The 27,570-nt window shown below is 54.3% G+C and overlaps 1 protein-coding gene across 5 annotated transcripts in view; it reads right to left on the bottom strand.

Annotated features, from left to right (window-relative positions):
- Positions 1-27,570, bottom strand: part of AGPAT3 (1-acylglycerol-3-phosphate O-acyltransferase 3) — an 88,960-nt gene that overhangs the window by 22,511 nt on the left and 38,879 nt on the right. For all 5 annotated transcript variants that reach the window (XM_057545354.1, XM_057545355.1, XM_057545356.1 and 2 more), the window contains one exon: positions 2,280-2,506. In XM_057545354.1, coding sequence (XP_057401337.1) covers positions 2,280-2,457 — 178 coding nt within the window. In that variant the 5' untranslated portion in view covers positions 2,458-2,506. The remainder of the gene's footprint in view (positions 1-2,279; positions 2,507-27,570) is intronic.

Here is a 27,570-nt window from a genome sequence, read left to right as displayed (position 1 = left end):
CAGAGACACTCCCGAGAGCACATGTCCATTTGCCTCTGCTGACCTCGTGGGCACTGCTAACCTGCTCACTTCAGCGAATCCTCAGGATCCTGGTTTAGACTCAGCCCCTCTCCTGCAGCTGCCAAGGCGAGGGCCCCTGGCAAGCAGTGCTGACACCCCACCTTAGTGCCCTCCTCTGTGAAGGGGTGGGGGCGAGGCTGAGGGATTGCCTTTACTTACCATGAACACAGCAATGCATTAAAAAGCTGGCTTAATCCAGAATTTGGCTGTTTTGTAGTGTTTTAACTTCAGAACACTGCCGGAGGTGGAGTCTATGATTTTCATCTAGTTGGCTATTGCCCTTTAGGTATGTACTCATCCCCCACGGTGATACTCGTAAATAACTCACCTGTATGTCCTATATGATAGGATTTCTAATTCTCCTTCTCACACACACACAAAGGTGGCCTTTTATTTAGGAAAAAACCACCTGGGAACTGAAACTATGGCAGTTTATGCTATTTATTGCAGTTTAAACTATTTATGGCTGGAAGCATGGGCGGGGCTGCCGCCCCTTGTGTGGGGCACATACACCTGGGCGTGGACACTCCCACGGCCTGCTTAGCTGCCCTCTTCCTGCTCCCGCACTGGGAGGGGTCACAGGGACAGGCACGCAGACTCACCACTTCCCACAGGAAGTAACATGTCTATTATTTTCTCTTCATTGTAAAAGAAATGTGTTCTTATGCTAAGAAGTGTAAACAGCACACAGTATGAAATAAACATGAGTCCCCGCCTTCCTTCACTCCCGCGGTAGTTACGTTTTCTGTTCACCCTTCAGCTTTCTCTAAGCAGGGGTGGCCACACACAAGTGCAAACACGTCACACACGTGTCTTTTTTTTTTTTTTTTTTTTTTAGATTTTCTCAACCTATTTTTTAACCCTTCTGATTGAGTTTTTTTTTTTTTAATTTTATTTTTTTATTTTTGGCTGTGTTGGGTCTTCGTTTCTGTGCGAGGGCTTTCTCTAGTTGTGGCGAGCGGGGGCCACTCTTCATCGCGGTGCGTGGGCCTCTCACTATCGCGGCCTCTCTTGTTGCGGAGCACAGGCTCCAGACGCGCAGGCTCAGCAACTGTGGCTCACGGGCTTAGTCGCTCCGTGGCATGTGGGATCTTCCCAGACCAGGGCTCGAACCCGTGTCCCCTGCATTGGCAGGCAGAGTCTCAACCACTGCGCCACCAGGGAAGCCCACACACATGTCTTTTAAAAGTAAATAAAGGCAAAGCACCCTCTGTGCTTTGTTTTATAGCTTCCGTTTTCACTTAAAAATGTACCTTGAACTTGGTTCTCTATCAGGAAAGAGAGGTTCTCCCTGTTGTTCTTAGTGGCCGTGTGGGACACACCACAGTAAGCTTCCATTAATGGGCATTTAGGCTGCTCATTTTTATATTAGTCTTGTGCTAATATAAAAGTGGTAACATGAGAATATCTGCACACATATGTACTGTTGCAGATATCTTTCTAGGTTACATTCTTATTTGGTGGAATATTTAGGTCAAAAAATGGAACCGTTTAAGTTGTGCATTGCTACCGGCAAACTGCCGTCCAAAGATCTGCCCCGTGACCCCAACCCGCAGGGCGAGCGGCCCCCCCCGCCCCCCGTCAGCAGCTTCTAAGTCTCTGTCCAGCTGATGGGTGAAGACTGATTCTATTCGTACAAATGCACACACATCACAAGGGCGTATCGGTAACACCTGTACATGCCTAAACACATACATTTAATTAAGAGACGGGTGAGAGTCCCTGCCTTTCGCAGAGAGATACCGCAACATTTACATGTGATGACAGGCCCCCCGAGGGTAGCTTCACTGTACTCTGGTGCTAGGGTGACTGGGGGTCTGGTGACCCAAGACTGGCCACGTACCGGCGGCAGCTGTTAGGGCCTGGTCATGGTGAACAGACTTTATCATTGCTCGTTTTCAAATATCCAGAGTACCGTGTGAGACCATGTGGAACTGCCACCTCTGTGGGTCCAGAGGCTCAGGGGTTGGGACGTCACGTGGTTCAGCCCAGTGAAAAGCTCGGGCCAAACCCTGCCCCCCCTACATCTACTGGCCAGGAGCAGCCCCCAGTTCCTGCCGGGGAGCGAGAGCCAGCCCACTGCGTCTTATCTCACCACCACAGGCGTTCACCCCCAGGGGCCCTGCACTGGTTTGTCTGGGATCATCCAGCAGAAAGGTCGCTGTCCTGACTGTCCGTGGCCCCCCGATCCCCGCCGTGCACATGCGGGTGGTACTCACGGCTCCAGAGCGAGTATGCGAGGCGGCAGTTCAGCCGGCGGTACAGCTGCTTGTTCACGGGCCAGAGGACTAGTGTGCAGAGCTGGACGGAGTTGATGATCAGCCCGCTCACCACGAAGACGAAGCCGATGAGGAGGTGCACGACGAACTGGGTCTTCAGGAAGGCAAGCAGGCCCATGGCCACAGCTCAGTAGCGAGTGCAGGGCCCTTCACTGAGAACGGCCGTCCTGCAAAGACGGGGCCGGCGGTCAGGTGGGGCGCCAGGGACCCCAGGGGTGAGGGGCTGCGGGCGGAGGAGGGGTCCACGGTGCTCACGCCAGAGCCCAGATCTGCAGCTACCCCCCACGGCGTCCTCAGGCCCTTGCCTCCCGAGAGCGACGTACGTATGGGGCAGACGGGGGAGCTGACACATCGTGCACGCAGGCGTCACCCACAACATGCACACACACCACACACACACATTACATACACACCACACAACATATACACACATGCATAAAAGAAAGGAAGAAAGAAAAGACTAGAAGAAATGCACACAAATATTAATAGTGAGTATCTCTAGGTAAAGGCATGATGGGTAATTTTTCTTTTCTTTTTTTAGCATCTTACTTAAAAGATCAAAACTGCACACTCAATCTCTATAAAAACATTTCAACTACTGTCTTTTAACTCCCAAGCTGCTGTACCCTTTTTTAGCTGAAAGGCTTTTGTTTTGGTCTCTAACGCAGAAGCGGTGACCCCCCGGGATTCAGCCAGCGTCTCCCGCTTCCCTTCAACACTGGTTTCCTGGTTTCAGAGATGAAGCCGGAGGCTCGCATTTCATGGCTGTACTTGTTCCGCGAGCTGCCCTGATCTCGTGTGGACAGAAGCAAGCACACGGCTGTGGCGGAGCCCCGGCGCTCCCAGAGCCGGCAGCGTCGCAGCCTGGTGGCCGCCTGCCCCGACCGCGGCTGGGTCCTCCAGAGACGCGCCCCACGCTCTCTGCGATGCGGGTGGAGTGGGCTCCAGAGGCCTCCAGGGTGGCCACGCTGGGCGCACCGGGGCACAAGGGCCTGGCTGCTGTGCCAGACATGAGGCCGCGTGACTCCAGAGGACGCCCTCCGTCCGCCCTTGGCCCCGAGTGGCTGCGTGGGGGGCGGGGGGGGTGGATAAGCCGGCAGCCACGTGGGGAGGATGCCCGGGAGGACAGGGAAGGAGCCGAGGCCTGGCGCCGGGTGTGGGAGCCCCCAGGGCCGGGCAGGCCTTCTGATGCCCGCAGCCCCCGAGAGCCCCAGCCCCCGGCCTTCGTGTCCAAAGCTCTGACCCCAAGAGGCCCCGAGAGGACGCACGTGCGGCGCTGCACACACTTCCTGCCACCGCCTCCTAAACTCGCACGAACCCCAGGGGACGCCGTCACTGCCCCTATGTGACGGGTGAGCAAAGGAAGCACAGAGGCTTTGTGACTTGTTCAGGGCCATGCAGCGCAAAGCAGGAGGGCCGGACTCCAGTCCCAGCAGGGAGACCCGCGTCCGTGCCCCCGTGGGCGGGGACCCCTCTGTAACGCACAGGCTCCCACATCAGCCAGGCCAGGCCTGAGGCCAGCTGCCTTCTGGGACCAGAGGTAACGGCTCTGACCAGACCTGACGCTGCCGCCCGGCATCTGGGCCCACACCTGCCACCCGGCCGGCTCCCTGCACCCCCGGCCCCAGGAGATCAGGCTGTTCCCCACCCCGCCATCCTGGGTCAGACACAATACCCGTGTGGGCCACAATAACCAGGGTCCCCGAAAGCCGGCTCAAAGACCGGCCCATCAGCTGTGATGCTGTTAAAAGCAGGTTCCCCAGGTCCGTGCCAGACCTGCTGGAGAATCAGCTTCACAGAGATATCACTCACACATGCGCAGTGTGAGGGCACCTGTCAGACTGCTGCCCGATCAAGACAGAGCAGCTCCATCACCCCCCCAGTCCACGCCCCCCAGCCCCTGGCAGCCCCTCTGGGCTTTCTGACACTGGATCAATCTTCCTTTGCTAGAGATTCACATACAGAGGACCGCATGGGATCTGCCCAAGGGCCCTGCCTGGCTGCAGTCCAGCCTCTGATGGCAGGGCGGTCTCCAGTCTGTCCGCTCACCTGTTCACCTGCCGACGGCAGCAGGTGTGCAGCCTCTGGCCCCGCACTTTCCCCAGCGAGCCTCTGTGCGGACACAGGCCTTCACTCGGGAATCTATTTAACAAGCGCCAGTCCCTGGTCCATCTCCTGAATCTCTGGTCGAGGAAGTCCATCCCCAGAGGCCCCAGAGAGCTGCACCCCCATCTGGAATGGCCCCCCAGCCCCGCTTGGAGGTGAGCCTGGCCGGGGCTCCTGGCTGCAGTAGGCTGTCCTCCCTGGTTGTCAGTCTGTCCCCAGTGCCCAGATGTGGGTCTGGTGTCCTCGCTCCCTGTGGGCCAGACCCCGTCCTAAGGCACGTCAGCAGCTGCAGTCCAGGCCCCTCCCACCTGCCCCCGCCACAGGAGCACCAGTGCCCACCATCTGCTTGGACATGGCTGTCTCTCGGCCTACCGCCTCTGACGCAGCTGGGCCTGACAGTCTTGGTAACACGTCAGTCACACGTGCTAACTTGGAGGACCTTCAATGACGGTGGGGGGGGGGGGCTGACCAGCCCCCCCCACCCCCGCAGAAGACACCCTGCTCCCCACTCAGCCCACACCCTCCCCGGCTCTCCCCCAAGGCCTGCAGACTGTCAAGCAGGAAAGCATCGACTCGGCAGCCCCCAAGAGCACTGGCTTGTGTGTAGCCCTTGAAAACATTAAAAAAAATATATATATATATATATATATCTCATCAGACAATTCTAAGTTGATTTCTACATTTTTAAACCCAAGTTTAAATATGCAAGGGGCATAAATTCTGTCATACTGTGAACTTTTACTTTTAAACATACAGATCTTCCTTAACTTACAGTGGGGTTACATCCCAATAAACCCATCGTAAGTTGAAAATATCTTGTTAAGTTGAAATACATTTAATACACCTAACTTCCCAAACATCAAAGCTGAGCCTTGCCCACCTTAAACGTGCTCAGAACACTCACAGTATCCTACAGTTGGGCAAAATCATCTGACACAAAGCCTATTTTATAGTAAAGTGAATATCTCCTGTAACTGATGGAATACTGTGCTGAAAGTGAAAAACAGAATGGCTCTCCGGGTCCACCATGGTCGTCAGTGTACCGGTTGTTCAGCCTCGTGATGGCGGGGCTGGCGGGGCTGGCGGGGCTGCGGCCACCACTGCCCAGCATCAGCGGGAGGATCCCACCGCGTGTTGCCAGCCTGGGAGAAGGTTAAAATTCACCATTCGAAGGATGGTTTTCACTGAACGTGTATCGTAAAGTCAAAATACCATAATCTGAATCATCGTAAGTCAGGGACTTTATACTTTTAAATGTAGAAAATGGGCTCTAAATGCCACAGTGATGTGATAGCCATGTCACCAGCCATTTTCAAAATACATGAAAGCAAGCTTTTCTTTAAAAGTCAGGAAATTCATTCCCTTTTCTCTTTGAATTGGTATTTCCATTGTACGTCCTCTACAGGATCTCACTGTAATACAGTTTATTATGACTGAGAGTCTTTTACCAATCATCTTAACCTAACATTATGTAACAAAAATATGTATGAATATTTAAATTTAATTTTTACATTTCTTGTGCATAGGCTAAATTTAAGTTTAAAAACTTCTTCTGGAATATATGATGAAAATCCACTCCTAACCAGTTCCGCCTATGTCACCTTAGAATCTGGGCATTTGGTTGACCACAACGCCATGATCACATCTGAGAAATTTAACACTGACGTGAGCATATTACTGAATATCCCATCTGTGGTCCCCAAAATGGCCTGTGTCACTCCTTTCCGTCCAGGCCCCGGTCGAGGGCCAGTGTGGCATTCGATCGCACGCCCCTGTTCTCCTCTGACCTAACACACTCACGCTCCCACCCCCACTGGAAGAGCCCGGGACAGCTGTCCTGTAGATAGTCCGCAGTCTGGCTCTGCTTCCTTGAGACTAATTCATGCTCAGGGTGACGCTGGAGGCGTCCCACCAGGGGCACTGCCCCTTGTCCCCTTCCTGCCACAGCTTGGTGAAGGCAGCGCCCCTAGGTGTCTGAAGGCAAAAGTTCAGCCTGCTGGGCTCACCCCCCAATCTGATGGGAGACGTTTGAGTTGATATCCACCCCCAATCATCTCTGACCCCAGTTTCCGTCAAGGCCTCCTCACGCCTAACTCTCACATCCTGAGCGCTAAGTGGGCAGAGCTTGTCCTGGTCCATAACCACTCCCCTGTAATGGGTGCTGTAGGGACCACCCCTGCCCGTGTGATGCACTTAACCTCACGACACAAATGAGATGCTTCAAAACTGCAGCAACACGCAGCTCTTCCACTGACGTTGGTGTAAGCTTTTAGAAGACACGTGATACGTCCTAGAATAAAAGAATGCACCTAAGGTAGAAATTATGAGGCATAATTGGTATCCATCCATGCCCCGACACCCCCAAGATAACCGCTATTATTCCACAAAGTTTTGTTTTAAAATATAAGACATCGGCCCCTTTTCATTAATACTCAGATGCTGTTCCTGAGCTGGCAAGGAAACCTGAGCCCAAGTCCCATCATTAGGTAAGAGTTTAGGTCATTCCAGAAGCCTGGCACCTGCACAGCCTGGTCCTAAGGGTATTGGGGCCCCGTACAAGCTGCCGGGACCCCACCTTCTTGGGGCAGGGGGCGAGGTGCACTCACCCTCCCCAAAGGGGAGCCAGAGGGTGGTGCTGCCACCTGGGGACAAGGGGCACAGAACAGAGGCCGGCCGGGGGAGGCGGAGGGGCCAGGCACTCGGCAGAGCCGCGCTGCCCGCAGTTCCAGGGCAGGCGAGTAAGGCTCCCGGAGCTGCAACACGACACGCGTCCCCTGAGAGACACCGACCGGGGCCTCTCGGGAGCTGCCAGAGCCCCGGTGGGGCAGGAAGGGCCGGGAGCCAGACCAGACCCTCCCCCCAGCTCCAGCACTGCCCACTCCCCCGCCCCAGAAGCAGGACCCTCGTGGATCTGACACTGTCCCTCCAGGGCTTTGGCTGCTAGCTCCGAGCTAGTTCCCGTGGCCACGCTGCTCGGGGCTCAGGGTGGTGAAGGGGAGACCTGGGAGCCCGGAGCGCCTGGACCGGCTCCCCACTACCCCGCCAAGGGCCCGGCCCGCTGCTGGGCTCTGCCGCTGCCACTGCCAGCCCCGACCTTGGCACCTCTTGTTACGAGTGAACTGTGTCTCCTCACAAGGGTATGTTGGGGTCCTAACGGCAGCACCCCAGCGTGTGGCTGTGTTCGGAAATATGGTCTCAACAAAGGAAATCAAGTTAAACGGGGGCACTAGGGTGGGCCCTAATCCAATCTGACCGGCAGCCTTATAAGAAGAGATTAGGACACAGACGTGCAGAGGGATGACCACGTGAGGACACAGGGTGGAGGCGGTCTCTACACGCAGCTTCTTCCTTCACAGCCTCCGACACCCTGGCCTCGGCCTTCCAGCCTCCAGGACAGGGAGAATTGATGTCTGCTGTTTAAGCCCGCAGCCTGCGGTGTGTGTCAGGGCCCCCGAGCAGAGGAACACAGCTCTTAGAAGTATGCAGGCCTTGTTCCCAGATCCCGTAATTCTGGGCATGCACAGGCCCCTTCCCACGTCCTGCTGCCCAGGAGGCCCGGGGTCTGCCGGGGACCCTGGCCCAGCCTCACCCTGCTCACGTCCCCTGCACCTGCCTCAGGGCCCACCCCCAGATGCCCATAGGACCGGCACTGGTCCCTTTGTCCCTCTTCCTCAAGAACTAGCCCGTCAGATGGTACGGTCTTCAGATCTCCTTACCAGGCACACCCCCATCTTTGCCCAAACCCTCATCTTTCCAACAACGCCTTTCCACAGAAACCAAACTTGTAGTCGAGGGCCCATCAGAGTGCTTCCTTGCTCCATGCAGGGAAGGTGAATGGCTCTCTCTGCACGAGGAAGACCGCTATTCCATTTACACACAGGGCCCACATCAGTCCCTCCAGCCTCTGCCAACGCGGTCTAATCTTACAGCTGGGGGAGCAGCACCTGATCGGAAACTGCACCCCCAGCCTGAAACAGCCAGCACTCTGGCTCTCCACTGGGGCAGGACCTGGCCAGCTCTGGGGAACGCCACCTCAGCTGACCTGCTGCCCTGTTCCTGAGATCCAGGGAGAAGGCATCGCCACTGATAACCACTCTGGGCCAACCACCTCTCGGAGCTGAGGTCAAGGCCTGGCAGCCTCACCCTGCCCTGTCAGGGCAGTCTCTCCTGAGCAGATCTGACCCTGAGCACAGTGGCTGGTGAAGGGAGAAGACATTAAACATGCCAAAAGTGCCTCGTTTTTGATGTTCTAGATAGGAAGTCTGGATTATAGGATTAAAAGAACGGTTTAGTTATATGTGATCCAAATTCAAAGTCCATAATGAAGGAGAACCAAGGCTGTTACCTTCCCTTCTTCATTCCTTTGTCCCATCCACCCACCCACCCACCCACCCATCCCATCCATCCATCCACCCACCCATCCCATCCATCCATCCACCCATCCATCCTTCCACCCACCCATCTACCCACCCATCCATCCATCCATCCATCCATCCAACCATCCACCTATCCATCCATCCACCCATCCACCCATCCCATCCATCCATCCACCCACCCATCCACCCATCCCATCCATCCATCCACCCATCCATCCTTCCACCTACCCATCCACCCACCCACCCACACATCGATCCACCCATCTACCCATCCATCCACCCATCCATCCACCTATCCATCCTTTCACCCACCCATCTACCCACCCATCCATCCATCCATCCATCCATCCGTCCGTCCATCCATCCATCCATCCATCCATCCATCCATCCATCCATCCAACCATCCATCCATCCATCCATCCATCCATCCATCCATCCTTCCATCCATCCGTCCATCCACCCATCCATCCATCCACCTACCCATCCACCCACCCACCCACACATCCATCCACCCATCTACCCATCCATCCACCCATCCATCCACCTATCCATCCATCCACCCACCCATCCATCTGTCCCATATTTGAGTGCCTATATGTGCAGTAAACAGAGCAGACGTGGTCTGCTATGAGGCAGCAGAACAGAAAGGCCACGCTGGCTGGCTGCATGGGGGGCAAAGTGGGGGCAAGCCCTAGGTTTTTGTTTTGCGTGTGAACAGTTCTGTTGTTTCCGAGTCAGGAAATACCGGAGAAAAAGTCTATGAACAAGACTGACTACTGGAAACAAAGGACAGTAGAGAGATAACATTATCTCTAATATTTTTAAAGTATCTTAAGATAATTTAGGTGGCAACGTCTACTGTTCAGAACATAACCAAGAATGGGAATAAACCTCCATCGCTTTCTGAGCAGCCAGTCTGGGTATCAGGGACGCAGACACGTCACTCACAGGGACTCCTTAGCTCCTAGATGGGCTCCTCCCCACTCTTGCTGTCAACACAGCTGGGACGTGTGGGACTGCGTGTTCTCCTGGTCCACAGCCAAGCCGAAGTGCCAGACGAGAAAAGAGGGGGCGGCGGGCGCTGGAGGCAGGCATCCTGCTGACGGCAGCACAAGGGCAGAGGCAAGCCCGCGACCGGAGACAGCACCACCTGGAGGGCATCCGGGGCTGGGGCAGCTCGCAGACCCAGCGGCCCCACGATGACATCACGAATGAGAACATAATGCAGCAATTGTTGTCCACCCTGACCTCGCCCCCGCACAAGGGGGGCTGCGCCACTCACCGCGGCACTGATGGCGGCCGAGGGGCAGAGAAGGATTTTCATGAGTCTAACGAAAATTTTAGATTAGACCAACACAATCCTGTTTTTGAGGTTTAAAGGGGTTGGCTTCAGTTCTTGGGTAAATTCACTTACAGGGACCACCTTGTCTTTCAATAAGGCTGAAAAATATGACATTTCTTTGCTAATAATCATGTGTTGCTGGTCCAACCTCATGAGCCTAAAAATTGAATAGGAGGAGTAAAATCATCCCTGCTTGCAGCTGGTGGGTTGGTACTGTATAGACCCGAGAGAGTCCACTGTAACCAAAGTGCCACTACAAACAGTAAAGGCTTACAGTAATGTTGAACGGGATGAAATTAATACAATGGCAGAAGTCAACATTCTAATAATGTTCAATAACTAGTTCTACCTGAAGTAATTAGGAGGCACTAAGACAGTAGAGAAGTTTATTTCTTTCTGACTTAACAGATCCAGGTCGCTGGCCCCAGATGGCTATTTGGGACAATGGGGCAACCTAGGAAGCCATGCACTGAAGATGCGGCCTGGCAGCTCCGCCCCCCCCCCCTTGGCCATCTGGGGCCCAGGCTGCCAGGAGCCCTGCCATCTTCAATGCATGGCTTCCTGGGTTGCTCCACCGTTCCTCTCTAGCAGGTAGAAAGGGGTAAAGTTGGAAGTCCAGGACTAGGCATTTCCTCTAAAGCAAGAGGGGTGCAAACTCACGATCCAAGCCCTTGGTGACCAGAACGATGAGGACACAGAGCCCTGCTGTATGTCCAGGCCAGCAGAGAGTGTGGCCCAGCGGGCACACTTCCACATGAACACACAAAAACAGAAGACACAGTGAAGAAGACCCTGTGTACATGTGCAGTAAAAAAGACAAAATACCTAATCACAAACTTCAGAAGAAATAAACAGGTTTATACGGGTAAACCTTAGAACATCCAGAAAGAGACAAAAGCAGAACTAAACAAATGGGAAAACGCTGTGCAGCCGGGGCAACACTGCCCCCCTGTGCTCACGGCCGGGTAAAGCAGCACCGCTCTCCCCATCAACATGTGGGGTCGGCTTCCCGGCCCCGGAACGCAGGCTGGCTACAGGGCTCACCCCCAAACAGACTGGAGTGGGCCTTACGTCATACGACTGACTCCCGAGCCTGGGCCTTCAGAGCCCTTGCATCTCCCCGTGCACCCTCCAGGCACCAGAGGAGGAAGCTCGGGCCAGCCAGCTGGAAGGTGGGCCCACATGGAGCAGAAATGGACCCACGGCCCCAGGCAGGCTGCCGGCTGACCGCAGCCTCGCAAATGACCCCAGGTGAGACGAGCAGAAAGCCGCCCTGCTGAGCCCAGCCCAAAGTGCTGACCCGCAGCTGTGAGCTAAGAAAACTGGTTGTTTTCAATCACAACCTTTTGAGGTGGTTTCTTAGATAGCAATACATAAATAACACACAAGCCATTCTTTCTAAGTTAATTTACAAATGTAATTGAACCCTAATTAAAATACCAACAGGTCCCCCATCCCTCAGCCCTGGAGCTAGAAATGCTGATTCTGCATTCCACATGGAGAAACAAACAGGAAAGAAAACCAAGACAACCATGAGAAAGAACCAGGGAACAGCCTGCAAGATACGATCACATACAACGAAGCCTCTGCTATTAAGAGTGTGGACCTGGCCTCCTGGAGTCCCTGGGCACCTAGAGCAGGTAAGCCTGCAGCCGCCGGTGGGAGCCATGGAAGCCGTGTGGCCTGAGTGTTGCTGCAGGCTGAGCAGACGACACAGGACACGTCTCACATGACTGGCTTTCTTCGCACTTGCCTTTAGGCAGACTTGTATTTTTACTGTGTGTACAATAAATAGGATACAGTTGGGACTTCCCTAGCCAAAAAAAAGCAAAACAAAACAAAACATAAAACAGAAGCAATATTTTAACAAACTCAATAAAGACTTTAAAAATGGTCCACATAAAAAAAACACTTAATTATAATTAATTATAATTATAATTAATTAAGTTCTCTGTGCTGCTTTCGTAGGTTGATTGTAAATATTAAAAGTCCAGAAACAGCATTCACAATAAAATTTTTAAAAATTGGTTGCTGCAGATGCTGCAAAGGAAGAACTAGAAATCTAAGCCCTTAAGTCTTTGCTGCTTGAAGGAGGAAGTTTTAAGCACCTCATTAAACCCCCCTGTTAATTTGATTTACATTTGGATCACAATTTCCTTGCATAGCATTTTTATGACTTGAAAAATCTTAATTGGTTTGTTTTTTATTTTTGAGAAAAGAAACATATTCCTTCTTCAATACCAAAAACTTCCAGCTCCTTAGTTATATTCTTTGTTGAACAAATTCTATTTTCTTCTTGAAAGATTTCCTGTTTTAATTTGGACCAGTTTCTTTCCAGGCCATCTATAAAGTTGTTATCCTGGCATTTCTTTTCATTGCAGAACTGCCTATTTCTTCTTCTTCTTAAATTCCATGTCTTCCTCTTCATTAGATTCCTTCTTGTTTTGCTGGACTGCATCCTCAGATAATCTTTTCACAAAGGATGAGTGGAAGTTAAACATCAAAGTGGTGATGTTTGCGGTGCAGGGTGGGAGGAACGTGGAGAGCTCCCAGGCCCGATGCCTGCACAGCAGGCCTGTGACAAGCCTCTAGGCCTGAGGACACAGCAGGCACCCCCTACACCAAGGTGGCTGCCTGGCCTGTAGGCACATGCACACACATGCGCTCACGTGCGCTCACATGTGTGCACGTGCACACATAAAACAGGCACAGCTAAGTTGCCTTGGATGTAACTTTGTGACAATGATCTGCCCTTTATAATAAAGACGTTTTACTCTTAGAGAAACAGATGGGAGTTTGCTTTATAATTATTCAGTAAATTGGTTGTTAATGCACTTTTCTACATGTACAATATATTTCACAATTTAAGAAGTTACATCGAGTCCTGGTGTTCCCTTAGGAATGCAGAGAGCTTGTCACTCCCAGCCTGCAACAAGATAAAGCCAGACAAACTGCAAGTTCATGGCTTTTCTTGACCCCATCAGAGATGTGAGGTCACAGGACACGCAATTAACAGAAAATGTGGAGTGAGGTGGGCGCCTGCAGGGGGCGGGACTGAGCCCCTGGTTCCCGGGGACAGACCCAGGAGGAGCTGGTCACAGGAGGCCACGCAGCTGGGGAGGGTGTGAGGTCCCAGAGCTGCCAGTGCGGAGGGAGTGTCCCCTCCCGCAGGCTTTTTCTCCATGACTCCCAACCAGCATGCCTGAGAGAGTCTGGGAAAGGCTTCTCCTACACAAACTCTAGAATCTATAGGTAATTGACAGTGCTTTTTAAGTAAGCAGAACACAAATCTCAAAGGATGAACAAGGCCACTTACAAAGATAAAAAATGTCACATTTGCCATTAAAGAGGCATCATGTTTCACACACTTAAAAAGATAAGATTTTTAGAAAGGTAGGATTGGGACATTGGGATTGACATATATACACTAATACGTATAAAATAGATAACTAATAAGAACCTGCTGTATAAAAAATAAACAAAATAAAATTCAAAAATTCAAAAAAAAAAAAAAAAAAGAAAGGTAGGATTCAAAATGGAGTAAACACGACGGGTTTCAAATGTCCACCTCGGCCTCTGTCCAGAGGGAAGAGCCCACTTCGCGGGTCCCAGAGCAGCCGCGACCCAGAGGCGTTCGGAAGAGGTCAGACTCACCCCAAGTCGGAGAACGAGGGTCGCCTGTCACTCAGCCGTCTGCCTCTCATTTGAGCTTCTGGCCAGAGCACAAACTCAGAGCATCTCAGACATGCACGTTGTGAAGTAGAGGATGGTTTCCGAGAACATTAATCAGATGTTAGGTAGAAACGTTAGGTAGAAAGTGAAACGAAGACTGTCACGAACGCCTCGCACCCACTTGCTGCACACGGCCTGACGCAGAGCAGAGGCATAGCCCCGGGACCCCGGGACCCCGGGACCCCGGGAGGCAAGCCCTGAGCTCCTCCTCCCTTTCCTACCAGTAGCCGGACTGGAAAGTGGAAAACCTCTGTGGTGGGGCTGGACAGCAGCCTTCAAGGCCACAGGGCAGCAGCCCACTCCCGCCTCCAGGGCTGCTCCACCCCCACTTTGCCCCACCTGGAGGCTCGGGTTACAAGTCCCGGGCGGGGCAGGGGGCGCTGGACGCTGGGGAGACCTCTCCTGTGCGTGGGGGGCAGGTGCCGGGAACCGATGGCCGCCCCCTCCCTGCTGCATCCCCACAACGGAGCTTCTCACCCTGAAATCAGTGTTTCCAGTACAAATGGGAACCGCTAGTGGAGTCTGATGAGATTTTATGGGCAGTGCCACTGGCTCCCTCACACCCTTTGGTGGAGGTAAGAGGTGATCTATAAACAGACAGGTAAATCCTAAACTCTTCCTCACTTCGTTTCCTTGAACTTGAATTCACCCCTTTCTCAGGCTTTGTCTTTCTTCTGTTTTCCCCCCAATCCCGAGAAGTTTCACCAAAGCCCTTTGTTCTCAAGTTTACCCCAAGGACACCTCTCCACAGCAGGCAAGACCGACAGCAGCACCTGAGGACGGCTGGGTCGCGGGCAACGCGGGCGCATCAGGGGGTGGGGTGGGGGAGGAGACCCGAGACCACTGGACGCGACGCAATCAGAGGCCTGCAGGGCGCCCTAGAAAGAGCACGGCTGTATCTGAGGAACAGGCCTTGCTTTTTGCTCTTTTGCGGGGAACCAACCTCTTTCTGTGATCACTTTCAGATGATCCTGCTCGGGGAGGACAGGTCAGCAGCTGAGGGAGGACGACTGTCTCTAGGACAGACCTCGTCCCACAGTGTCCTTCCCTAAACGTCGGGGCAAACCTGCAGCAAGCAGACTGGCTGCCGTTCTGCCCCGACCTCACCCAGCACCCAGCCCTCAACAGAAACAGCACAGGAATTGATGACGAATCCTGTATGTGAAGGTACCAGCCACACACCTCCCTCCGATGGCCCCATTATGTAAGGTAACACATCTACTTCCAGAGATATGAGTTATAACAAAATTTGTTAGTATTTAAAAGGCACAATAGATAAACATTTTCTGAGTTTAATGTTAATACAGCCACGGAAAGAGTTACCAGGGAATCTGGTGACCTTTACAGATTTGTCCAGCTGTGACAGAGAGTTAATACCGAAGCCTGAGCAAGAAGACAGATGATGACCTTTCTAGCTCTTTCTAGCGCTGGACTTTTCTCCTTTATCAACAAATACTTACGAAGCACCTGCTGTGGGCAGCCAGTTTTTGCATCCCAAGAGATAATGGCGCAGACCACCTAAGTTCAGGACGTGATGCTCTACTTGACAGAAAGACCAAGTATCAAGATAGAATAATGCACTGAGCGGAAGAAAAGAAAATTAAATTCATGAAATGGCAAAGATTCACTAAGGATTCATTTCATCTACTAAATGATACCCCGTTATGGTGGCAATGCTTTTGCAACATTTAAAATGTTAAATTGCTTATGAAGTTTTAATCCCTTCCAGTCAGCATAGAAACTCCAAGTCCCTCTACATTTGGCGCTGCTGACGGAAGGTCCCAACACGGCGGGAGCGCTCCCCGCCCCGCCCCCTGCCCCTGCATGAATGGCCACGCACTCTGTCCAGTTCCCTTTGGAAAAAGCACCGGGAACGATCGCCCTCTCTGAGCTGCTCCTTCTTATCTCCTGCACAGCTCGCTCACTCCCGTTCTATGGATTTTTCTAAATTGTAACATACATACCAGTGACGGGTCTATTGACTGAACCAAGAAATAATCATACATTTGTACGACAAACGCTTTATTTTCATATTAAATGTACTGAAATGGTTATCTCACTACCAGCAGCAGCCGCTTCCTAAGTGCTTTCAGGTTGAAACCTTTATTTAGGTCAATAGCAGTGGAACACAGCAGGTTTTTCCTCTAGGATTTGATGCTTGAGCACAATCCAAAATGTGGTCACTTTACAAATTTCACAGAATTTGGACCCTGTGACCAAGAACAGTAAAATTTAATTCCATGATTCTCCTCCTACTTTCCCCTGGACTCTCCTTCCCCACAAAAAATGTGCTGAAATAAGTCACACTATCTGCAAGAACTTGTTAACTCAAGTTCTTTTTTACCTTCTTCTTGCTTTCTTAATCTCTGCCTACACCTTTGTGCAGCCCCTTTACTAATCCTCCCTTCACACATTTGTTTTCTATCAGGACGCTGACTCATACAAAGGAGACAAAAATTATGGCAACCTCATGATAGGCAGGGTTTCAGAAAATTTAACTTCCACTCATCCTTTGTGAAAAGATTATTTGAGGATGTAGTCCAGCAAAACAAGAAGGAATCTAATGAAGAGGAAGACATGGAATTTAAGAAGAAGAAGAAATAGGCAGCTCTGCAATGAAAAGAAATGCCAAGATAACAACTTTATAGATGGCCTGGAAAGAAACTGGTCCAAATTAAAACAGGAAATCTTTCAAGAAGAAAATAGAATTTGTTCAACAAAGAATATAACTAAGGAGCTGGAAGTTTTTGGTATTGAAGAAGGAATATGTTTCTTTTCTCAAAAATAAAAAACAAACCAATTAAGATTTTTCAAGTCATAAAAATGCTATGCAAGGAAATTGTGATCCAAATGTAAATCAAATTAACAGGGGGGTTTAATGAGGTGCTTAAAACTTCCTCCTTCAAGCAGCAAAGACTTAAGGGCTTAGATTTCTAGTTCTTCCTTTGCAGCATCTGCAGCAACCAATTTTTAAAAATTTTATTGTGAATGCTGTTTCTGGACTTTTAATATTTACAATCAACCTACGAAAGCAGCATGGAGAACTTAATTATAATTACACAACAGAATATGAACATCATAAACCCAAATTATTTTACATAATGGGGGTCTAGAGATTTTTGTCTAAGTTGATCCAACAAAAAGTGGAAATTTGAATCCATTAAAGTTTTAAGGGAACAGTAAAATAACTAAAAACAATAGTATGAGTAACAAAACTTAGTGGCAGCATTGGAGAGAAGGTGGGAGGCATGTAAGTTGACTAAATCCCTCATCACTCAGTGTGAGGAGTCGACAGGTACCGCTGATGAGGATGGGGGTTTAAAGGTCCATCTTACACACTGATAACCAGAAATCTAGTACAGTGCCTGGGACACGGTGGATACTCAGTAAAAATCTGTCGGGGAATTGGATAAAGTTTAAGTCAAGAGAGAGAGGCACGTGCAAACTCTGTGGAACGAGCCCGAGGACTCATTCTCAGTGTCGACTCTGAAGATGAATTCTGTCAATGTGTCAGTGTCCACCCTCAGTGCCCAGGGTCCCGCCCGCCCGCCGCGGTTTTCTCCACCAAAAAGGAGTGTGTTGGCACTGGGGCTTAGGACTGCATTCTTGTCCCGTGTCTGTGGCCTCAGCAGGTGACGTGATCCTTTTGAATTTCTGTATCTGTTTGAAGGTGGGGATGAGGCAGCCTTTACGTGCAGTAGCACAGGCCAGCTCTGAGGGTTAATAAGCCTCCCTCCCTCCTTCCTTTATAAACAGCTGAGGTCTGAAACAGCCTTTGTAAGCCAAGTTTTAAAGGGCATTCAAGTTCCCAGGTCAGCAAACAAAGGTGCTATTTTTCCCTACAAATTATAGATATCTGAATCATTTTGAGCGTCTGTAAAACCGCATAATTCAGCTGCTAACCCCAAGAAACGGCTTGTACAAGAGGGTCCTGTTGCCAGATTAGTTTGGGAAATCCTGTGTGCCCCACTCCACACTGAAGATAACGGATACACACTCTGAGACGTTCGGCAGGGAAGAGGTGGGCTGACCAGTTGCTTCCCAAACTGTGAGCTCAGTGAAGCCTTAGTGTCTCTTGTTTGCCAGTTTCACTAATTCAGACTCACTTTCCCTCCTCGCTCTACATTAATGAGGTTTTAATTATTCTCTACACATTTCATTTCGAAGGGCGTGGTTGAAATCTGATTATTAGACATGGTTATAAATAACTAACATGAAAAACAAGCTACCATTATAATTTCAAACAAGGTTTTCAGCGCTAGGTTTTTTTTTTCTCCCCCCAAAACACCCCAAAACCCCAGAGCGATAAACACACTTCAACAGGGAGGGAAACTTATCAAACTTAGCAAGGCTTCCTGAGAAAAGCGGGCCTCCATCCTGGCCCCGGAGCCCAGACGTGGCGGCTCTCCGCCACCTCACTCCCCGGTCAGAGGTTCTGCGTAGCACCTTCCGTGACCCCGCAGGGCTGCCAGACCAGACTCCCCCGCATAAAGCCTCGAAAGGGGCCCCCCTCACGGGGCAGGGCGCCTTCTCCCCCAGACCATGCTGGCCGCTTCCAGCGCCCTGTGTGTGGCGGGTTCACACCCAGCAGGAGACGGAGACCGCTCTGGCCGGAGTCCCTGCCCACGGAGAGAACCAGAGGAGGCGAGGCCTCTGTCCTGGGTGTTGGGACGGCCCGGGCGGCTGTGACTGTAGCCACCCAGGGGCCCGCCAGGGGAAGCTCCCTCCCGCTGGACTTCCCGTGCTGCTCCCTAGGGGGAGCCGAGACTTACATGATGGGCAGCACGGAGGCCGCCACCCCGGCCCTGAAGTGTGCACACGTCCACGAAGGTGCGCCGGCCTCTCGCGGAGCAGGACGCTCCTCCCCGCACCCTCCGACCGGGAGCTGGGCTGCGTCTGTCCAGCGAGCTGCGAGCCCCCAGTCGCCCCTCCGCAGGGGCCCTTCCGCCAGCGCTGATCCCGTGCCCGCCCGGAGCAGGGCGCGGGGTCCCTGGGGACAACGGCCATGGAGAAGGCGGCGCTCGAGTCCAGCACTGGCTGGGGAGGACAGGTCTGTAGACCCAGAGAATAAAAACCTAGACACCCCCTCTCAGTTCTCAGCCTCGGGGACCCCCGACAGGGGCTGCCAGACTCTCTGGTCGGATCATGGCTGCTTCAAGAATGTTCCTTGAACTGGGTCTCTACCCGTTTGTGGATCAAGCAACCATTGAGTGGCTGGAAGGAGCGTCGGCGGAGGGAACGTGGGAGGACAGACCAGACTAGAAACCAGCCAGCCCTCCCCCGCGTGATGCAGCCTCTGGCCAGGGCTGCCACCCTCCCCTGCCCCACGCCCAGCAGGAGTGCACAAATTGCCCCCCCGCCCCCGCCTTGACTTGCCATGACATGATGACCCGAGGCCGGCCCCCCGCGGAGGCTACCTGTGGGCAGTGGTGCTGCACACCTGTGCCGTGGTCCTTCACCCTCAGCAGTGTCCCGGAGTCTGTGGTAAGGTTACTGGTCACTCCTCCTCTGGGGGCCACTCCTGGCCAACAACCGCTGCTACTCACCCTCAGAAGAGGCCAGGGACCCATTTAACAAGGGACACAAGTCTAATTAGGAATTAGGGCTAACTCCTCCCCACACTCATGTGTTTATCTTTTGGCTCTGTGTAATCCTCATTTGTAAATTGTATTAACTCTGGGGGTGGTGCTGCAGAGCCCGGGGCCAAGGACAAGCCTCTCCGGGGCCGGTGGGGGGAGCCCCCCCACCTCCCCACCTGCCGCCTGCAGGCCTGGTCCCTCCTCGTCATCAGAAACAGAACCAGCACTAATCGGATCTGTGGGACAGAAAGCTTCCAGATCAGAGAACTGAATTCCCAATCAGACAAGTACAAAAAGGAAGGAAACAAAAATAATCCCGGGACAGAACCTTCAAAAGAGCAGATGTCTCCTCACGGGAAGCTACCCCGTTCTCCAGCTCTAGCAAATAAAGCCAGCCCCGGACCTGGGGTCTGGGTTCCGCACGGCCGCCCCGCTAGCGGCCGCTGTCGGGTGGGCGCCGCCCTGTGTGGGTCGCTCCCTGAACTCGGTGGCATCACCGTCAGCCCCCTGCACGAGGTTGGCACCTGCAGAGACGGGACATCGGTGTCTCGCTCTCCAGACGGAAACTGGGGTCCTGGAGCTCACAGGCCCCGTTTACGATCCCAGCCTCGCGAGGGGCCAGGCTGGAAAGACGCGTCGGGAGCCCAGGCGGGTGTGGTCTCCGACTCGCCACCTCCCTGCGTTCACAGCAAGAACTGGTGGGCACTCCCATCGCGACTGTGCACAGGGTCCGGGTGATTCGCCGTAAGCCAGCTCGTCCTTTACGGCTACGACGAGTGGCATCCCTTTAATGGAAACTACCTGTTTTCCACTTAATTTACAGACCACCGTGTACATCAGCAGCCGTGGCAGCCTCGCCTCGGGGAGACGCAGCTGGCTCTGGTGACCCGCTTCCCTTGTTTGCTGCCAGGCCCCCACCGAGGGAAGGGACTGTTTGTCAGTGCGGAGAGCAGAGGGGGCAGAGCCGCAGCAAAAGCAGAAGCAAGCACGGTCTCCCCTGCCCGCCCCCCGCCCCCGGGACAGCCCGGCCCGGGCGCCGGCCACGCTCACCAGTAGAAATAATAGGCCAGAACCACGGCCAGCAGGGCGGCGCAGACCCCCCAGAACAGGCAGGCCGAGTAGCTGGCCAGCATCTTCGGATCCTTCTGAAAGTCGGCGAAAGGAGACTGGCAGCGGGGGCGGGTCAGCCTCCAGCCGAGGATGAGAAGAGCGATTACGGCCAGGCCCACACGGCCTGGGTCTGTCGGGCCTCAGCCACGCAGACCATCTGCCCTGCAAAGAGGGGACAGCACTTCTGGGTCCCGCCTTCCCAGCAGCGGCCTGCGGGTCTCAGCGGCCCCAGCGCAGGTGCAAACGGAGCTTCTGGAGCCAGGCAGAAACTGCGGGCCTCTCCTCGGCCACGGCGGGGGCGCTGCGGGCGCACGCTAATCCAGTAAGCGGCTTGCAGCCTGGAGCCGACGTAAGCGGGTGGCGTCACGGGGCTCGGCCAGGAGACAGGTCAGCGGGCCCCCCCAGCCCCCGACCCGACTGCGGATGGAGGGCACACGCGGGAACCCCGACAGCGCAACACCCCCCCAACCCCGCTGGGCCTGGGGCAGGTCACGCGGTGAGCTAGCCGGGCGGGCCTGGCTCGGCCCCCGGGCTGGAAAGGTGACAGGCAGAGGTCCTCTATGCGGGGCTGGGTCCGGGCTCACGGGCTCCCCAGCCCCCTACCCGGACGCCAGGCCACACGCGCCGCCCAGTTCCAAGTCCGGGCGCTGGGTGCATGGCCGCTCCGGCCCCGTCTCTGCAAAGAACCGTGGGGAGGAGTTGCCCCTCTTGCTCTTGGGAAGGATGTGGAATGAACTGAATAAGGGAACAAGCAAACTGGGGGCTGCTGTCCTCCGATGCCTCCCCAGCCTGCGATGTCTGAACCTGCAGCGAGGGTCCGAGGTGAGATGAGGTGACCCAGGGGCAGAGGTGGCCCCCGCGAATCCCATTCCCAGGGCACAGACACGCGAGGAGCGGCGGAAGTCTTTCTGAGGGTTCTTCACGCCGTACTGGGATGGGACGGCAGTCGTTACACTGTCCACCTTCGTGGCACTCGGCACAAAACACCGTCTTCCAAACCGGCAGCTGCCCCGGCTGCCGCCTGCCTGGCCCCCTCGCAGCCCTGCGCCCTGCATGGTGGGGGGACCCACAGCGGGAGAAGCCTGCTCAGGCCCCGAGCTCCACAGTGAGTCTGCGGGGTGTGAACATCCCCGAGTGACCTGAGGCAGCTGACCTGGGGCCTCTGGACAGGCTCTGTAAGGCTCCTTCTAGATGCACGGTTCTGCCATTCCAGCCTCTGGCTCCCGGCCCAAGAAGCTACCAGGGGAGGAGGCAGTCATCACTCGGCCACTGAGCCCACGGGCGGGGCTCCGAGCACAGCCCAGCATGGTCCCACTGGCTAAGGCTTTCCAGTCCTCAATCCCTACAGCAGTGGAGGAGCTGCTGAGCTGGGAGGCCAGCTCCTCGGAAGACGCGCGGAGCCCCAGGAGAGGACGCGCCTCTGCCTTCCCAATGAGTGATGACAGCCCTCCTCCCCCAGAGCTGCCCAGTGATCTACGTCCGCAGAGCCAGCCCCCAAAGTCGGGCAGACGCAGCCTTGAGAGCCTGGGGCCCTGGGTGCGTGTGCTCGTGGGGCGGCAAGGATGCTGCCGGTGAGGCTGTGACCTGTCACCGAGCGGAGGTCTCTCCCGGGTCTCCAGGGAAGGCGGCAGTCGCCCTTGACTTGACCCTTGACTGGCAGCACCTGGATTCAACCTTTCCCCTGAGGCCAGTTACCATTTGAAACGCGATTTGTGGGGCTTCCCCGGTGGCACAGTGGTTAAGAATCCGCCTGCCAATGCAGGGGACACGGGTTCGAGCCCTGGTCCGGGAAGATCCCGCATGCCGTGGAGCAGCTAAGCCCGTGCACCACAACTACCGAGCCTGCGCTCTAGAGCCCGCGAGCCACAACTACTGAGCCCACATGCCACAACTACCGAAGCCCATGCGCCTACAGCTCGTGCTCCGCAACGTGAGAAGCCACTGCAATGAGAGGCCCGCGCACCACAATGAAGAGTGGCCCCTGCTCACAGCAACTAGAGAAAGCCCGCGTGCAGCAACGAAGACCCAACACAGCCAAAAATAAATAAATAAATTTAAAAAAAGAAAAAGCTATTTGTGAGGACTTCCTGAGCCCCACTTGGCTCTGCCCTGCTCCTGACAGGCTCTCCAGGCCTTCTCCACGCGCAGCCAGAACTAACTGCTCGTCTGAAGCGAAATCAGGCCACGGCCCACCCTGCTGCCACTGCCAGCATCCCAACGGTCACCTTCGATTCCAGGCCTTGGGGACGCTCCCAAGTCCTGTCCTGTCCCCAGCCTCCTGCTACATTCTCAGGGCTGGAGCCAAGCTCGGAGGGCAGGCAGGTGGGTGAGTGGGGTGGGGTTGGGTCCCTGCGCACCCCACGTACACGCCTCTGCGCCCTTGTCCTCAGACCGCACCCCCAGGGGCTCCTCCGGGGGTTGTGTCGTGTCTGCTTCTCCTCTGTTCTGCGCTGGACTCTGGACCCTGGGGAGCAGTGACGGGCCTGCCCTCGGCCCCGGGCCTTAGATGGCCCCTTGGGCCCAGACTCTCCGGCCATGTGTCGGGGACAGAACAGAACAGTCAGGCTGAGCCCACTGGTCCTATGCCTGCCAAGTCCCGGCTTGGGGAAGGCGGCTCACTGGCAGATGCAGCCCTGGCCCTTGCCCTCCTTTGGGCTGTGGACCTTTGGGGTCTTCAGCGCGTCCTAGAAAGAGCCCCCAGGGAGAGGTGCACAGTACACACGTGCTGTCGCTGGGCTCCGATCCCTGCACCCCGCCCCCGCTTCCCGGCTGAGCCTCAGTTTCCTCCACTGTAACGTGGGAGTGACCACTCTACTATGTCAAGGGCCCCATGGAGAAACACCTGACATGGCAAATGCCAAAAGCAGTTAGCCCTTACGATGACAACCTCATTGGCCCCAAATCGTTTCCTTTGGAGGCAACAGATCAGCAGAGATTAAAGAAATACCCGAGATGTCTCTCCAGGCTAGAAGCAGAGGGGAAGCAAAACCTCAACCCTGGTTTTGGCTATACTGACCACGTGGGACGTGGGGACTGCAGCAGGTTTTTATGACGCCCTTTACGTGATTTGTGTAAAACACACCAAACCTAGAACATTCAGTAACTTGGTTTTATTTATTTTGAATTAAAGGTTGGCATAGGAATTTTGCCAAAACCCTCCTGCTATAAGCAGCGTTTCTGCTGAACGGAGACTCCCCGTGGGGGGCCCGTCTGCGCTTGCATGGCTGTGTGTGACTGGGACCCACGGAGGGAAGGGTCCTCTCCGTCCTCTGCTGAGAGCGGCCCACAGGCCAGCGTCACTCACTATAACTACTCGGGTTTGGTTCTCCACGTCTCTTCTTTGAAGTTAAGGAGAACAAATACTACACAAGAAAATGACACAGGAATATAATGGCTCTATTTCCCTGGACCTGAAAATTACTGATTTATACAAAGTATTAAAAGACCAGGGAGAATGTTGCTAGAATTTCCTGGCGGTTTCCGCACAGCAGCAACATAAAAGGAATGTTTTAAAAACTTGGTGAAACCTTTTTTCTGACTTGATGACTCTTCTCATGACATTTCCACGTTCCCTTTCTTACGCAGCTCAGCAGAACTCAAGGTATAACTAATTATTCCTGCTAAACTAGTAGTAATCATTACACCCATCACACCTGGGCACATATGAAGAATATGCAGTTATCATTGTGTAGCTTCAAACAGCAGTCCTCTTTGTCGTCCCCGCTGACCCCCCTCATCCAGCAGGGTACCCCACACTGCCTGCCCACAGTGGCGGACCCCAAGGACCACAGGCTGGCTGGCAGGGCCCGCAAGGCAGCAGGCAAGGTAGAGCCCTAACGAGAGGCAAACCGCTTCCCTGGTATCTGCAGGCCCACGAGCTCCTGACCCAGAAACAAGGAGCCAAGAGTTAAGCTGAAAGTAGACCATGCCGAGACACGTGGGTGGGAGGCCACGGGGGCCACACCAAGGTCACACTAGCTGACGGGTACTGTACAAGGATTACTCATTGCACGATCTCCATACTGCTGCCCACTCCATAGAATTCTGCCCAAGGTCACCAGGATTTGAAACCAGTTTGGTCAAGGCGGCCTCTGAGCACATTGCTGCCCCCTGCCGGCCGGTCCAACCCAAGACGCCCCAGGAATGAGCGAGCTGGGCTTATCCTGTCTCCTGCAGTCCCCAGGGGCCGGGGTGTCCTGGAGTTGGTCCCCACGTCTCCATGCCTCAGACGCTTGTTAAATGGCAGTCAATCACCCTCTGGCCCAGTTTCCCCAAAGACACTGTGTCAATCCCAGCACCCTGGCTCAGGACGATGGGACCGGCGCACACGCAGAAGGGCAGCGACAAGGCACGGGTTTGGGGAGGAAAGAGCTCGGATCCTCCTCTGCTCTGTCCCAGGTGGCGGGCCTCTCGCTCCCGGAGTCTGCTGCCGAGATGCCGCCAGCCCACTGGGAGGGCCAGCTCAGCGCTGGTTTATCCAGTTAGCTCGGCACCAGAGCTGGGGGAGAACCCTCAGGGTCAACCAGGGGACACGTTGCCAAAAGCACTCACTCATGACTTCCGGGCCCCTGAAGGCCTTGCTGGGCTCCCTCCCACCAAGGACACCACCCTCCCTCCCCCCGCCCCCCCACACCTTGTTCCCATGCCCAGGGCATCCCTCCCGCTGACCGCTTGGACGCTGAGCTCCTGGTGTCTGCAGGCAGCTCGAAACTGGAAAGGGCGTGAGTTTCTCGGTTTTTCTCCACTGGTCCCAGAGGAAGCAGGCAGCTGTGGCGTCTGCAACCCAAGCACTTCCCAGAGAAGGTGCTCTGATCCACGCCCATCCACGCGTCCTGGAGGAGGGCCCGTCCACACGTTCTGCTGGGAACCGGCCTGGGACACACACATGGTGGCACCTGGGGGAGGCGACCTCCTGCCCTCTCACCTGGAGGTTTTATATTTCACTCAACCCGATCTGCCCTCCCACAGCTTTAAATACACGAATAAATATGTAAATAACAAAGATAAACCCCATGCGTGAAAAGCTCTGGGGTAAACAAGCCGGTGGTGGCAGAGGCCCCAGGAAGGAGGCCGCCGGGCTCTCAGGGACCCACTGATACAACAGCCTTCCAAACCAAACTGGGACCTTGGAGAACACAGGTTACTATGCAAACCAAACGCGAGTAAACAGCCTGAAGTGTGAGCCCAGGAGAGCCAGCGGCCAGGTCTCCGGTGCTGCGGAGCAGCTCAGAACTCCCCCAGCGCCGTCCGCGCGGCCGCAGTGACTCTGCAGCATCTGTGCGGGCCAGTCGGGTGAACTAGGGCAGAGGGGGCAACCACAGTAGGTGTCCTGGGAAAGCTCTGCTACGTGGGGAGGGGGGCTAGATGACCAACTCCCTCTGAGTCAGGGGGTTCGCCTGCAAAGCCCTCTAAGCCTTCTAAGGACCAGGCTCTCTGGCCCTCGGCCACCTCGGGCGTTCAGATAATGGGGACACCCTTATTTTTGTCAGGACTGGTTGGTAGGCCTTCCAAAGGCACTTACAGTTCAGTGGTAGGTGATGGTGAGGAAGACGTGCACAGAGCATGGAAGCCCCTGCAAGAAGTACCTGGTGGCCCTTAAAGAAGCAAAATGACAGCACAGTAACCAAGAGAACTGGCATGCGGACAATTTCAGTTCATTATGAGATAACATTAAACAGCCCAGCATCCTGCACGGAGTTTACACACACGTGTACACCCTTCTTAGTGAATCTCACAGTTTCCAGGAACTAGTACCACCCGTTTGAAACTCATCCCAGAAAGAAAACTCCTACAGGGAAAGCAATTTTAAAACAAAACGTAGTTTCAGTCATGAAATCTCTTTGAACAATTATCGTGATTCTTAAAATTCATATGAATCAGCTTGCTTTGTTCCTAATCGTTTCAACGAAGAATCACTATTAAAATTTCTATCTAACCTTCAGCTAAGTGACCGGCATACGGACACCGCAGCCTGTGGGCCCCCCGTTCCCAGGCGGGGGTGTACATAACCCTCACTCTGGTCTTCACAACCTCCTGGTGAAAGTTATCCCAGTGCAAGAAAACAGACACGGGAAGCTGTAAACGTCATAATGCTGCAAGCATCAAGGCTCTTCCCGCAATGCTTACAGATGTCAGAGCACAGGAACGAGCCAGGTGTCTACAACAAGGATGTGCCCAAGTGACTTAATACTCTGCATCCATTCGAATGACGTGTAGACAGAAACCCTGAAGCAGCCTGGGAAGGGTTTATCCAACCCTGGATGTACTCAGTGAGAATAAGGGCGAGCACACGACGGCACCGCACACGGTGTACTCCTCTTAGTGGCAGAATGCCTGCCCCGGGTGGGGGGCTGGGCAGCCTCTCACAGGAAGAGGAGGAGGGAGCCGGGCTGGACCCCAACCTCCCACGTCCCCAACAGTGGGGAGGGACTCCCCTCCCCCGTGCCCGGCCCCGTCCCCGCACTGCTCCCAGACACGGGACACACAGCCACCAACTTGCTCTGAGCTCCAGGAAGTAGCAAAGAGAAGGACCTTCGAGGCTGCTGAGTTGAAAGGATGGAACCACGAAGCCCCCCCTCACCTGCAGACAGGCTTCATTCCTCCCTCGGGGGCAGCTGCCCCCACTGGCTGGGTGGCTATCACGCGAGCCCGCTGCATCCACAGGTGGCTCAGCGGCCCAGCCAGTGGACGGCAGCTGGACACACTGGCAGACCCGCCCGCCCCTGCCGCAAGCAGCAGGCCAGCGTGGGCCACCCCCCACCCTCCCAGCTCACTGGAGGGGGAACCTGAGTTGTAGAATTTCAGTCCACACCCCTAACACCAGCTGGAGTTCACGGTCCTGCCCGGTGACGGTGACCGCTGTCTGTAAGTAGCGCCCTGCACGCAGGTCACCATCCCTGTGCGTCCTGGCGGCTCTGCGAGTCTGCTCCCTCACTCTTCACAGCTCTCTCGGGAGGCGGGCACTCCTAGGAGTTTCAGTTATGGAT

The sequence above is a fragment of the Balaenoptera acutorostrata genome, chromosome 4 (assembly GCF_949987535.1).
Source record: "Balaenoptera acutorostrata chromosome 4, mBalAcu1.1, whole genome shotgun sequence".
Taxonomy (NCBI): Eukaryota; Metazoa; Chordata; class Mammalia; order Artiodactyla; family Balaenopteridae; genus Balaenoptera; species Balaenoptera acutorostrata.
The sequence above is the reverse complement of the archived record's forward strand: the minus strand, read 5'-3'. Positions and strand labels throughout refer to the sequence as shown.